This window comes from Carassius gibelio, chromosome A5 (genome assembly GCF_023724105.1).
Source record: "Carassius gibelio isolate Cgi1373 ecotype wild population from Czech Republic chromosome A5, carGib1.2-hapl.c, whole genome shotgun sequence".
Lineage (NCBI taxonomy): Eukaryota > Metazoa > Chordata > Actinopteri > Cypriniformes > Cyprinidae > Carassius > Carassius gibelio.
The window spans coordinates 16,802,457-16,816,990 of NC_068375.1; the positions used below are offsets into that span (position 1 = coordinate 16,802,457).

The 14,534-nt window shown below is 38.0% G+C and overlaps 1 protein-coding gene across 1 annotated transcript; it reads left to right on the plus strand.

Annotated features, from left to right (window-relative positions):
• Window positions 1-535: 535 nt before the first annotated feature.
• On the plus strand, window positions 536-11,514 carry LOC127998485 (repulsive guidance molecule B-like). Its single transcript, XM_052592114.1, has 3 exons — window positions 536-1,010; window positions 5,613-6,139; window positions 8,812-11,514. Exons 1-3 carry the CDS (start codon window positions 902-904, stop codon window positions 9,484-9,486), a joined length of 1,311 nt encoding a protein of 436 aa, XP_052448074.1. The 5' UTR covers window positions 536-901; the 3' UTR covers window positions 9,487-11,514.
• Window positions 11,515-14,534: the final 3,020 nt, after the last annotated feature.

Here is a 14,534-nt window from a genome sequence, read left to right on the forward strand (position 1 = left end):
GCAGCAGCGTGCCAGTGCCGCGTCAGGCACGATTCTGCTGTGTAAAGACACAGAAAACGTATACTGTATATCTACACACACACACACACACACACACACATACACACACACACAAACATAAAAACACACACACAAAAACGTTTGTTTTTGTGAAAAGTGGGGACATAATTCTGTATGATATATAAGCGTTTTGAAACGTTTTGAATAAATCACCCTCTCCTTGTAATACCTGTGTCACACCCATGTTATTATACAAAGTTGTGTCCTGATATGTCACAAAAGCATGCACACACACACACACACACAAATTATAAGTGTAATGGCATAATAGCCAACTGAGTCTGCATTATTCTCAAAAATATATAGGACACAAAAACACCCCAGAACCACTGCATCTAATTCCTCCCTTCTGAAAGTGAGAGCTCAGCTGTCAATCTGCGGCTGGGGTGTATGGTTTAAGGGGCGGGGCTTGTGTGTCAGTGTGGGCGGGGTTTCCGCTAAACTCGGGTTAGGTTGATTCACTATGGATCATTGGGGAAAGACGGTGCTAGATTTCCTTGTGGCGGAGAAATCTGATGTGTACTAGGTAACATGAATCGGGGCGATCGCGGGGCGCAGATTAAATTTAGCACGTTAACAGAATTCTTTCGTACTGATTATCTTCACTGAATAGATAAACGGATACAAATTAAACTGCGCTTTTTCTCTCGTGCTCCACGGAGAAGTGTTTTTGGTCAGACTTGCCAAAATCACTACTTTGTTTCTCTTATGGACTGTATGTGTTACCTAGAAGTAGTCGCGTCTTAGCAGAGTTACGCATCCCTACGTTAGGTGAAGCTTGGAGAAGCGAGGCCCGATCTCTTGACCCGTGGAGTACTCTCGAGTCCCTCTGGATGGATGGATGGGTATGGGGAGAGCAGGACCTTACTACCCCGGGGCTGAGCGCCTCATCTCCCCGGTCCTACATCTACTAGTGCAGCTGTGCACCCTCTCCTCTCTCACTCACATAGGTAAACAACACTTATGCATGCTTAATTGGACATAAGCAAGTAAAATATACATTAAAAACACCTATATAAAGTAGATTTTGTCTTGAGGGTGTGTTCAATTCTCGCTTGTATAATGCTACAGTATATAGTGCTATATTGTGACATTGCTTGTTAATATTCAGATATGTACTTACAAGAAAGTGGATTCTAGTTGTTTATGTGACGGTTTTACAGTCTGAGGCATTTCGTCCGTGTCTTGTACACTTATTGTAGCTTTATTTCCAATAAAAGTAGTGCGTTGATCTACGCGTCCACTGGATTGGTTGCTTTTCAAAGGAAATTAAATATTTATGAGTGATCGTAATATTAATTAATTTCCCATTGTATTCGCAGTTATGGTGTTATTGGGTTTTATTTGTTGTTTTGATCTGTTTTGTTATTTATTTATTTTTTTTACCGCACTGATAACTATTTTGCTCAGCTGCAGTAAGAGAAAATATTGATGTATGTATGTATTTATTTTTATTTTATTTAAGTTATTTTGGTGCCTTTGCCCGGTTTGGACAGACTTAAATTATTTTGTTACATACCACACATTTGGTGCCCTGTTTTCACTTGGCACCTTGTCAAGTGCTCCACTTTGGGTGTCCTGGCCGTAGACTGTATTAATGCCATTGTGAATTAAGAAGAGCTGGAATGCTGCTGGGTGTCCATTGAGCAGTCACACCTTCATAATTAATTTAACATGGACCCCGGGCATTCAGGCATTACACACTTCACTGTTCCTCAATACGGCAAAAAATATGAAATGGATCAACTTAAATATGTTTTTTATTTTTTAAACAATTATTAGTATTTAAACTGGAGTATGAAATTTAGTTAGTGTGACACTGTGACGATTCCCAGTGTCACTGTCCCTTTCATGCTCTTAAATGCATAAATCTTGATAGGCTTCAGATTTCTACACCTGTACATGTTTGCTTTCCTCATAGCTGCAATATGCTAAAGATATATTGAATATAGGATTTAAGAAAACATGCATACCAAACAGAGTATTTTTTTCTTAACTGCATGCTTGCTGTTCTTTTATTTCATCATTGTCTATTAAATCTGGCTGTATCGTGTCTCAGTTAGTTTAGTCCCAAATATACAGTACATCTACCCCTCGTTGGTATTTGATTGGATTATAACCTTGGCAAAAGCGAGAGACAGTTGCAGCTCTTCAATTTCTTTTTTTTCCATTCTCTATCTTTCTGTCTTTTCTTATGTCCGTTTAGTGACTGTATGATTACACAGATGACCTGTGCAAAGGAACCTTTTAAAACTTGTTAAATAGACACTTTTGTGGTTTACTGAGATTAATCTTACTAATACATACTAGAATTAGCCCTCTGCACCGTGGTTCGTTTTTATTTGTCTGATTTAAACTAGTCTATTACACCAGATGCCAAAGTTCAGTGCAGCCCATTATTTGCTCTGAATGTAAGGCTGGAGATGTCATTTAGACACTGAGTCTTGTAAACCCCCCTGCTCTCTCCAGATCTTCGCGTTCACTCCTGGAGAAGGCGTGGGTCTGTTGACCTCTCTGCCCTGGCCAAATTCCACATCTTGAAATTTCACTCCGCACACACTCTTTGGGCCCCTCTACAGCTGAGAATGGCTGCTCAAACGGCTGGCCACCTTGGGAAAATATATCCAACGTTTTAATAGCAACAAGGGTGTGCACTGTGCTCAAAACGAGACGGATCACCCCAGCAGCAGGATCGCAGAAATGTACTGAGCCTGTGACACAAAGATTGTGCTTTCTACATCCTGTGATTGGCTGTGCTTTTGTGTTCTTTGCAGGCACAATATAAGCTCTAAAAGTTGTTTAAATAATTAAATATTTTATTCATGTAATGTGTAGTTTTAATATTAGAGATTTATTAATTAATTAAATTTTTAAATAAAAAATAAATGCATTTAATTCTAGGTTTTTGGATATTTTAGGATTTTGCCTCACCTTACTGCTTTAAAAGCAGTTCAAATAAGCCTTTCCTTAGATTTTTGACATTTCAGTGTTTCTCAGTTTTAAAATTTGTCAGGACACTGAGACATTCTTACACAAAGTGTGATCACCCCCCCCCCCCCAAACCCGTCTCTGAGTACTAGCTTAGGATCTGCTGCCCCCAACTGGGGGTCCCCTAAGACGTTCCTTGCAATTTTTTTGCACGAGGATGTAAGTCAGTATGAAGTCAATCGCACTGGGTCACTCACACCAGGTTTTTTAGGGGATTGTCAGGTGACAGGTTAATTGTGTTTCAACAAGCGACCAGCAAAAACAACAAGTCCAGGATTGCTGTGAATTGGATTATGGTTGGTGGGCAGATTTATCGATTTACTTTGCGCACTGAAAAAGAAACACGTGTAGACTTCTACGACAATCTACATTAAGATTAAACCATATTCCTCACAACATATCATAGATTAAAACAAAACAGACAGCCTTCCCAATGCCTCACGCTACACTGATACTAAATGATGGAGGCACATTTGTGTTTGATTGATTGGTGACGAGGTCACATATGGCCTCCATGAAAAGCCTCTCTGTTTCTCCGTCATGTGTAGGACATACCTAGCTAATACAGTTACGTTCGCAACACGGCCTTTGTGGTTTCATACCCTTGCCCATTTACCTGGGTCATGATTATTTCTTTTCCTGCAAACCGTTGACTCTTGATCCATCGATATTACTCGGTGCGCATCTGCTTTGAGCATCCGCTCAGACTATAAATGGGAATGTGGCTTTGTCTTGCATGCCTTGCCAAGTATTTTTTGTTCTAGTACAGATGTCACTGGAGCCTCGCTTGATAAAACACAGCGGGAGGTGGATGGGAGCGGGGACTGCCTTTTTCCTCTCTTTTCCAGCCAATGTCTTTCTAGCACAACATCAACATGGCTTCAGCCAGGCTACAGGATTGTCTTACAGCATGTTACTGAAACACAATCTAGCCCGTGCTTTGTCATGCCTCCTTCTCCTCCAGCACCGACTGCAGAGCAACGAGGATAAGCTGATCCGATACAGCACTCCGCGTCATCTGATAATCAAATCAGATGCATTTGAATCCGCTGCGGTCGGAGTTATTGGCATGGCAGTCAGAAATGGGTGGCCCTGACGGTGTAAGATAGAGTCATCACAAGCGTGTTAATGGAGAGGCTGCAGCTGATATCAGATTAGGACGGCCTCGCTCTGAGCTAATGCAATTGGGCCGCACTCAAAAGTGAGGCATTAAGACTCTAAGTGATGCAGTGTGGAGGCTGTTGTCCTTTTCTGGGAGATGTTGTTTTGCTTGTGGCGTGTCATTGGTGGATAATTGGGGGGCGGAACGTGACATGATGAAAAGACCTTGGGTGTATTTTCGACAACAAGTGTGTATAAAACCATAAAAGTGTTATTGGCTCGACTCCAAGTGAAGGAGCACTCAATGAAAACACTTTTAATTATTACTCTTTGACCACACCCTAATAACGCTTTGAGGTAAATAGTTGCATGTAGTTTGTATTCCAGGACTCTTTTGTGCTTAAGCACATGTGCTGGCTTTTTGTGGATGGCTAAAGCCTCCTGTGCTCTTTTTCTCATTTGAAGTGCCGTTTTATTTGATTTTATTGCGGCCATAAGCATTCTCCTTTGTAGATAACAGGAGGTTTCACACGCTTGTTGAGCCGACTGTTAATGTTTCTAGACCATAATGTAAAACACACATGGAGTCACGCTGTGAAGAAACGCACGGTCCTCTAGCACACCTTATTACGCTTAAAGCAGTTTAAACTGGTTTATGACACCAGTCACAACAATAGATGTCAGAAGATGTCTGAACTGGTTAAATCAGTATTCTTTTAAACAGCTAGTTTAAAACATAAGTGTTCTTGGAAATGTTCTCTTTAAATTCATGTTGGTTTCATTTTGTTTTGAACCTCTTTTCAAGAAAAAACAATCAAGTAAAAAGGAATTATACATTTTACTTGCAATATGAATTCATACGAGTGTACTATTTTATTTTAGGGTAAATAAAATGTATTTTTATGAAAATCATGAATTTATAAATATAAATTTTCAAAATATAATAAATATACTTTTAATATGACATTTTACAACCTGAACTAACCATGCCTTGTCATAAAAAATGACAAATTATAGAATCTTACGAGACTTGAGGTAGTCATGAGCATCTGAAGGCTTCTTTCTGTGATATTTCCTTTTTTATATATTTTTTACTGCATGTCACCTGTGTCACATGACTTTATTAGATGCATCACATGACTTTGATCAGGAATTCGTTTTTCAAATATTAATAATATTATATAACTGCTTCACTGCCCATCCATGTGTTGTGTTTTTTTTTTTTTATATATATAGAAAAAATAAAAAAATTCATTTTTTTTTTTTTACTGTTGTTGTTGTGCTAAAGCAACAGTAGCATCATGTTGACATTTTTGAAAGAAATTAAATTTAAAAACATGCTCATCATTGAAGAGGTGCATTCAGGTTGTTCATGATCTGTTTGTATTGAATTTTTGAATAATATATTTTTTTACGTTAGTTTTCCGAAATGAAGATTGTCAAAACTTTGTGTGGTTTCTCAGGTGAGAGCCAGGTCCAGACTCCACAGTGCCGTATCCAGAAGTGCACCACTGACTTCGTCTCCCTCACTTCCCATCTTAACCCTTCACTAGATGGCTTTGATACTGAGTTCTGCAAGGCGCTGCGAGCCTATTCCGCCTGCACCCAGCGCACGTCCAAGAGCTGCAGGGGAAACCTGGTCTTCCACTCCGCCATGCTGGGCATCAGTGATCTCATGAGCCAGAGGAACTGCTCCAAGGACGGGCCCACCTCCTCTACTCATCCCGTCATCCCCATTGAGCCATGCAACTATCACAGCCGTCATCACCAAGCAATTCGGCCCGGGACAGGGCCTGGGGCTCCAGAGCACACACGACCAACCTACCTGTTCTGTGGCCTGTTTGGAGACCCTCATCTTAGGACTTTCAAAGACCATTTTCAGACCTGTAAGGTTGAAGGGGCCTGGCCTCTCATTGATAACAATTACCTGTCAGTGCAGGTCACAAATATTCCAGTGGTATATGGATCCAGTGCCACAGCAACCAACAAGGTGAGTTGTTTACTTTTTATTAAGTCTTTTTTGTGAAGAATTCTGTTAATTTCTTTGGAAAAAGTTGATTAGTTTGTCAGAAGTGTTTTGGACATGCAGCATATTTATGTTTCAAAAAAATGAAAAATAAAAAGTTAGTAGGACTTCACTATACGGTTCAGTTCATTACAGTGTTGTTCATATTAACTAAACATTGTTAACAACACTTACATTGTATGAAAAAAATCATAAATCGGTGGAACCACATGAGTTTTATGTTGAAATGTTAATTTTTTTTCGCTTTCAACTATTGACATACTGTTGTTATTGTAAACTAAAACTATTAAAAACAGTTTTCTTTAATTGGAATAAAGCTGAAATAATAACTCAAACTTAAAAATCTAAACTGAAAATTTTAAATGTTGCCTTAATGACTAACTGAACTAAAATATGTTGACGTTCCTAAGTTAATAAAACTAAACTGAAATAAAAAATAACTAATTAAAAAAACTAATAAAATTACAAAAATTTCTAAAATGAAAACTAAAAATATAAAAAGAAACGATATGAAAATATTATTATACTAAAATAACACTGGTTCATAATTGAACTAACAATAAATATAATTTTTCCTTGCAGGATTTAGATGCTTTTTTGTTCAATTAATTCACATTAATTCAGAATGGTATTTTATACAAATTGAAATGTTAAAAATATATTGTATTCAATATTCATAGAATTTAACATTAGCCAGGTCAAAAAGATCTAAAAAAAATGTGTTGTTCATTGTTATTTCAGGTCTTGAAACCCGAATTCATCCCAAATATATGAAATTGCAAGAAGTTTTTTTTTGTATTAGAAATATAAAAAAAAGATGTTGCATTGTTTTTATGGTTGTTTGAAGTGTATGATGTCTCTCTATATAAGAGTTTATGGGTAAGATTATCAGAAAGAGCTGCAGAAGGCAGATAAGAATGATCTCTTTCAACTTTGACCAAGTATTCACAGGTGCAAGTTAAACAAAGCGAACAGCTCTAGTCTTATGACTAACACTTGTGACCAACGTGTCTGTGAAATTCTAATATCATTAATGACTGGTAGCCTGCGCTGTGGCGTGACCCATAATAAGGTGACTTTGAAAGAAGCTTCTGTCTTCATTTTTCCAAGTGTGGGGCTTATAGGCAAACACTCGAAGAAACCTGCTTACACACCCATTTGAAATGTGCTAATGCAGAATACTGACTGCTGGCGACATGTTTACTGATTTTTATAACCTGAAGTAGCTGGAGGCTTGTGAATATTACAGCCCGAGCACTGCATTCGTCAGATACTCGCTTTTTGATTTCAAAGTAAAGCGGTTGAGCTCATCAATGGACAGATGTGGCTTCAAATGCTAAGTTTGGCTGCTGATGCTAATTACCTCTCGTTTGACCCCTTGACCTTGAAGGTGGGAGCCATTATTAAACATTTGCAAGTAATTATTGGCAAACACTACTTAACTGAGGCCTTTTCAGCTGCCTCACCTTATGGCCAACTGGTCATCATTTTTCATCCTTGTCCTGTGTACAAAGCTGCTATTCATTTGCCGCTAATGTAACGCCACACTTCTTGTTAGCCAGTGCTTTTGCTTCCCACAGGTCTTAGAGTTTCACTGCTGTATGCTGGCTGCATTTCATGGTTAACACTTGCAGGGCAAAATGGACTGCGGATCTGTAAATACATGTAATATTCTAAACAACTGCTGTATACAGATCTTATTGTTTTATCATGATAAAGTAATTCTTATTTTTATAAATCCACTTTAGTCCTATTTTCAGTATTAATTAACATTTTACTATCCCGGTGTAATATACAGAGAGTAAAAAGGCCATTTATAGGTTGATTGCTCCAAAAACTAACACTGTGGTGCTGTGAAAACATTCCTCTGTTTGTGCATTTTGACCGGACCAACAGAGCAACATTGACTCGACCAATGGCATGTGTTTGTGGCGAGGATATCTGTTTGTCTAACCAATGGCAGATATGGAGAGTGTCCAGTTGGAAAACTGTTATTATTTTTGCAGTTCCCAATTGTTATTACAGCGGTAGGGATAGACTGATCAAATAAAATAAAACCAATAAAACAAAAGAACCCATAACTTTCCAGTTGAATAATTTTTTTTTTTCTCATTGGGTCTACAGATACATGTCACCTTTTGGTATGTCTAAATAACAGTATTAATAATAATAAAACTTGTTTTCATTGTTGTAATCTAGTGATTTTTTTAGAAAAATCAGTTCAACATATTTATCAGACACCTAAACAAAAAATAATCTGTATTGATATTGGTCATAAAAAAGCAATATCGGTTCATCTCCGCTATTGGTGCGGAATATTTGCACTTCGCCATCTAATGAAATAAGTGGAAGTAGCACCAGATCTTTACTTCTGAAATGTGATCTATTGCAGTTAAAAAAAAAAAAAAAACAAGTTCAGGCAGACTAAATAATTGGTCAAGTCCACCAGAAGAGCCAGATGTGGCAATTTGGCTTTAAAATTAAAAGAAAAATGGAAACGTATGCATTGCTGAATCATTTACAAAAAGATCAATAACATGCATTTAGAAAATAGATATGGCGAAAATCCATTTCATGTCGACATGTTTTTGGTGAATACTGGAGTTTTTAACTATGCTTTCTGTGCTTCTTTTAAGATCACAATAATCTTCAAACCGTACCAAGAATGCACGGACCAGAAGGTCTACCAGGCCATAACAGACGACCTTCCAGCTGCTTTTGTGGATGGCACCATAAGCGGAGGCGATATCGAGTCCCGCAGCATCTGGATCCTGGAGAAGTCGCCGGGTCGGCACATAGAGGTCCACGCCGCGTACATCGGTGTCACAATAATCATACGCCAGCAGGGCCATTACCTGACGCTAGCCGTGCGCATGCCAGAAGAGTTTGCCATGGCCTTCGACGAAACACAGGACCTGCAGCTTTGCATGAACGGTTGTCCCACATCAGAACGCATCGACCAAGAGGGACATCTTCAGCTGCCCATGCTGGGCCTCCAGCAGGCCAGCTTTCAGCAGCAGGCAAGGGTCGGAGCCCAGAGAGGGGTGTTCACCCTCGAAAGCGCCTCCAGGAAGTGCAGAGAGCAACTGGAGGTTAAGGACATCTATTTCCACTCCTGCGTGTTTGACCTGCTCACCACTGGAGATGCGAACTTCACCACTGCCGCCTACAACGCCCTCAAGGACATGGAGACTCTGCACCCCAAGAGGGAGCACTGGCATATTTTTCCTAACTCGGCCCCAGGGCTGAGGCCGTTTTCAATGCCCCTCAATGCACTGCTAACCGGCTTCCTCGTCACTGTGCTTTTATAAGGTGTACAGTGTTTTGATAACTGTTTCGAAGAAGAAAAAAGACAGAAAACGAGACTGTAAAAAGTCAGTACTCTGGGTAAAGAGTACTCTGTATATACTCTCTGTGCGGAGAATGAATGTTAGAATACGAACCTTCATTAGACTGTACATTTTGTGTAAATCATGTTTTCAAGAGAGCTGAATATTGTAGATTTTTGTGAGTGAACTTTTTGGGATTTCATGTTTTTGTCCTCAGGAGAGGAAATCTTAATGGAAGCACTTTATTTTTAGTCGATTTTTTTCGTTTTGTTTTTGCAATTAGAAAACTTTTCCATGGAACCAGTGCTCAATAATCTTACACTCGGCACGTTTTCTTTGATACATTTCTGTAGGACTCTGTACAAATGGTACTTACCTCACCATCTTGATCTTGTAGAATCATTTTTCACAATGTGGCTGGCGTAGTGATTGTGTGATAGCGGTTTAACGAAGGATCACGTTTACTAGACTTTCACTTTATCTGTTTTTTTTAGTTCTGGAATTCAGCTGTTGAGTCACGTTGATCAGCAATAATCAAGTGACGTATTCAGGCGAACGTAGGAGACGAAGGTTGAAGTGCACTTAATTCAGAAATTCAAATGGAAATTTTTCTGTCGTTGCATATTGGAAACGTGTTGGGAGTTTGGTCCATTTTAGAAATGACGATCAAAATTTATTTTGTTTGGTGCAAACTCTACCTAATGTACGAACGCAAAACATCCATCCTGAAGAATGCGTTTTAGAGACACTAAAATAATAATGCTAAAAGTTTCATCTAATTTTATAGTGAGTGACTCTCATTGAGTGAACTGGAAAAGGGATTATTGCATAAGTGCTAAAGTGGGCCATGTCTCATTCCTAGGCGCACAAACGGACTTCTAGAATGGCTTCTCGCAAGATTACATTTATTAGCTTTGTCCCTTTGCCAAACACATATTGACTATCTGTTCAAAGTGTTAAGTTCACTTACGTCCTTGTTTTATCCTTGACCAAAGATATGACACAGAAGCAACACACATGAGATCTTTTGCCAGACGTACTGTGGGCTTCCCTATACATTATATTTTGCCAAAAACGATGGTGTGGTATTGTCATGTTTAGCAAGCCAATGCCATAAATCGACTCATCTACTTGGTTAAAAAAAAAATAAAAAAAAAATATGTGGAATCTTTATTTGGCCCTGCAAACATTGTATCAGTTATTTCATCAGCCAGAAGTGCAACTTGAGCCGTGTTCTTTTGCTGAATGCACCTCAGCAGTGATTTCATTCAGAGAGCTTTCAAAGCAAATGAAGGATATTCCGAAACGCTTATGTCTCTATTTGCTTTGAGTGTGGCATTTGACCTGATGGACACAACTCATTTGATGAAATCGAATTATATACCTTCTAAGCTTTACTGTCCAACTGCTATAGAAGCCATGCCAACACTCCTGTTGCGCACGTTTCAAAACCAAGACTTGCTACTGTAGAGACGTCATTGTTTAACTACTGCCAGTGCGGAAGAGCTGCTACAAAACTGTGATAAGTGTAATCGATTGTATTTGGAACACTGGGAGTTTCGCAGGCAGTGATTGGCCGGATCCGCAACAGGATTATGTGATTGGTCGAATGGCCTAAATCAGTGTACGTGGAATTTATTTCCCCATTATAAACCAGAACAAAGCGTCAGAGTGCAATTAATTAACTGCCATGGAAAAGCCTTCATCCTGTGTTTTTGCATTTCGCGTTTGATCTTGTGATCTCTTATTTTTATTGTGAACATTGTTTTTGTGAAGAGTGACTGCTCAATGTTTATACTTAAATTATTTATGAAATATAGTGTCTTGTTAGAGAAGTTAAGCTCCATACTCTTGCCGTTGAAAAACGTTTGAGATGTGATTGTTCTGCCACCTAGTGGGTCACCATTGTTACATCAGTGTTTTAGTATTGTACGGATGCTGTTTAAAAAAAAAATTTAAAAAAGAAAAAATGTGTTATTTAAAACAATAAATGAAAAATACATAAATGCACTGGCTTTAGGTTGTTGTTTTTTACGCTTTGCAGTTGTGGTGTAATTATTAATTGCCATATACATTAATTGGCATGTACATTTACATTTATTAATTTAGCATATATCCAAAGCAAGAACTGGTAGTAGAAAACTATGCAAACAATCAAGTTCTCCTTAGTTCTACAAAGTCAAGTGCTCTTAATAAAATACATGAATACTGTTATACAATAAGGACACATTAAATTGATTAAAACTGAAGGTAAAGACATAATATTACAAAATATTTCTGTCAAATGAATGCTGTTCTTTTGAACTTTCTAATCATCAGAAAACTGAAAAAAAATGCACTGTTTCCACAGCAATATTCAGCAAAATAATAATAAGAAATGTTTCTTAAGTCAGAAACCAGCATATTCAAATGTTTTCTGAAGGATCATGTGACACTGAAGACTGCAGTAATGATGCTGAAAATTCAGCTTTTCATCACATGAATATATTACATTTGAAAATATATTCAAATAGAAAACACATTTCAAAGGTTAATAATATTTCAGAATATTACTGTTTTTCTTGTATTTTAAGCAAATAAATGCAGCCTGGGATATACTTAAAAAAACATTTGATAAAATCTTACAAACAGCAAACTTTTGAACGGTAGTGTAATTAAAACAAACTGTGAATATTCTATGCTTCAAAAATGAATGCAAAAAAAAACCTTGATGTAGCACTGATGTCACATTCACAAATGTCAGACAGATCAAAAGTTCAACAGTGTCACATTTAAAAGCTGACTTAACAATGCCATTAAAAGCTTTTAGTTTTGACAATGGCCTACAAAAGCAGCTTGTGGTGCAGTGCATTTGTTGTATTGTGTACATGATGTGGTTTGAGCAGCTATCGCACTCATCTGCCCACATATCGAAGCACCTGCGTCTTGTGGCGTGATGCTGCTCCGAAGCTCAACGAGACCCTCGTCAGCATTCCAGATTCTCATTTACATCAACTGGAATTCCTCGTCCTGGAATTCCACATCCAATTAACTCCGGCATCCGTAGCAGTTGTTTTTGAAACTCTGCAATCTTGCAGACGAGAAATATGACAGGTTTCAGGATGACTGTGAAACATTTGTATGAATTATTTCACTGCTTGTATTGCATTTGCAGATATATTAGCACTTACCACTTTATAACGGCTTGCACTGTCATCAGAACGTTGAAAATGGTGATTTTGAGAAGGATAATTCTGAGAGCTTGAACAAATAATAGATCGTTGTTTGCTCGAACATCTGTAACAGTACAGAAAAATGAGTAGAAAACAAACACAGAATTCCTTTTTTAGGATTAACTAATGTACTGTACCTTCCAAAAAACTGCTTTGATTGTCCAAACACATATCAAACGTTTCTTCATCATCAGCCATTTCTGAAATGAAGCGCTTATTAGTAGTACATTTTACAGTAATGCTTTACAATAAGCACTCTTTAGCTAACATTAACTAGCAATGACAAATATGTTTGTTCCAGCATTTTTAAATCTATTTTAATGGTAGTTAATAAAAAAAAAAAATACAGCTGTTCATTGTTACAGTAGTTTACCGGTTGTCTCCATTGGGAGTCCAGCATAATGTCTGTGTATGAGTTGATCGGAGCCTCTGTGACTCACAAAGCAGGTGTAGGACATCCATTCACTCGAGGGCACAGATATAACAGACATTGTGCTCTGAATGCCACTGTGTCCTTGGGGTAAGTTAGGAACTGCTGGAATAGTTCCTCTGGTGCCACTCGAAATCCAGGAGACCTCCAGCTCTCCTTGATGAATGTCGTGAACCACACACACCAGGATGGTCAAGCCTCTGAGATCAGTGTTCAGGTGAAATGGTGGAGATAGGATGGCATAAGGGACAGCATCTGATCCCACTCCAGAGACAAGAACAAAATATTAGTGTACATAGATGGTTATAAAAGTTTGGGGTCAGTATCACAGTTTCCACAAATATATTAAGCTGTTTTCAACACTGATAATAAGAAGAAATGTTTCTTGATCCCCAAATCAGTATATTAGAATGATTTCAGAAGGATCGTGTGACACTGAAGACTGGAGTAATGATGCTGAAATTTAACATTTATTTTAAATTGTAATAACATTTCAAAAGTGTTTTTGTTTTTTACTGTATTTTAATCAAATGTACTCAGCCTTATGAGACTTCATTCAAAAACATCAAATAAATGTACCAATACCAAACTTTTGAACTGTATACTCTAGTGAGTAAATTTCAATTAATTACAAAGAAACGGTAATGCATCGAATTAAATGTAAAATTTTGAAGTAGAAAGACTGAATAGAATTTTCTAGTAAAATCTATCTTTATTTACAACATCCCAAAAAAAAATACAGTGTAGTATGTATTTAATAACAAACTACAGGAGCAGCCCAGTTATTGCAGAAATACTCATATGATTTAATGAAGTTCCTTGAACTGAGCTTTGTAATTGCTACAAATGTTAGTAATTGTGCTAGTTTCCCAAAAAAGTATACAACTTACTTGTAAAAAGCACGGTGGTGAGGAGGGTCGGAAGCATGTTGATGTTGTCTAGCTCAATGAGTTCAGCCAGCCAGAGGAAAGGATTATCAAGTTTCAGTCATGTGATTTCACACCCGCCATGGAATCTTTCCATCGTTTTCGCTGGTCTCAAAGGGAGAGCCATGCCAAAATACTGGATGGCTGGACTACAAGGAGAACACAAAGACATGTGCTGCTTAACATGCCGATACACTTATTTTGGCATCAGGTTTCATTCATGGGATAAAATAACTTGCCTGCAATTCAACATTTTACACAGGCGTCCACAATCTGCTCATTCACCTCACTGTATCCAGTTCCATCATCATTTGAATTTCAGAATATTTGTCAGGCAAAGCATGTATTTTTATATAATGATAGACATATAAAATGCTCTTTGTGTTGTGGTATGTCGTAAATACTTGTGAGAATGTGAAGTGGAGCGCATTTTTCAAAAGAGTCACACCTGTTTTATGTTGG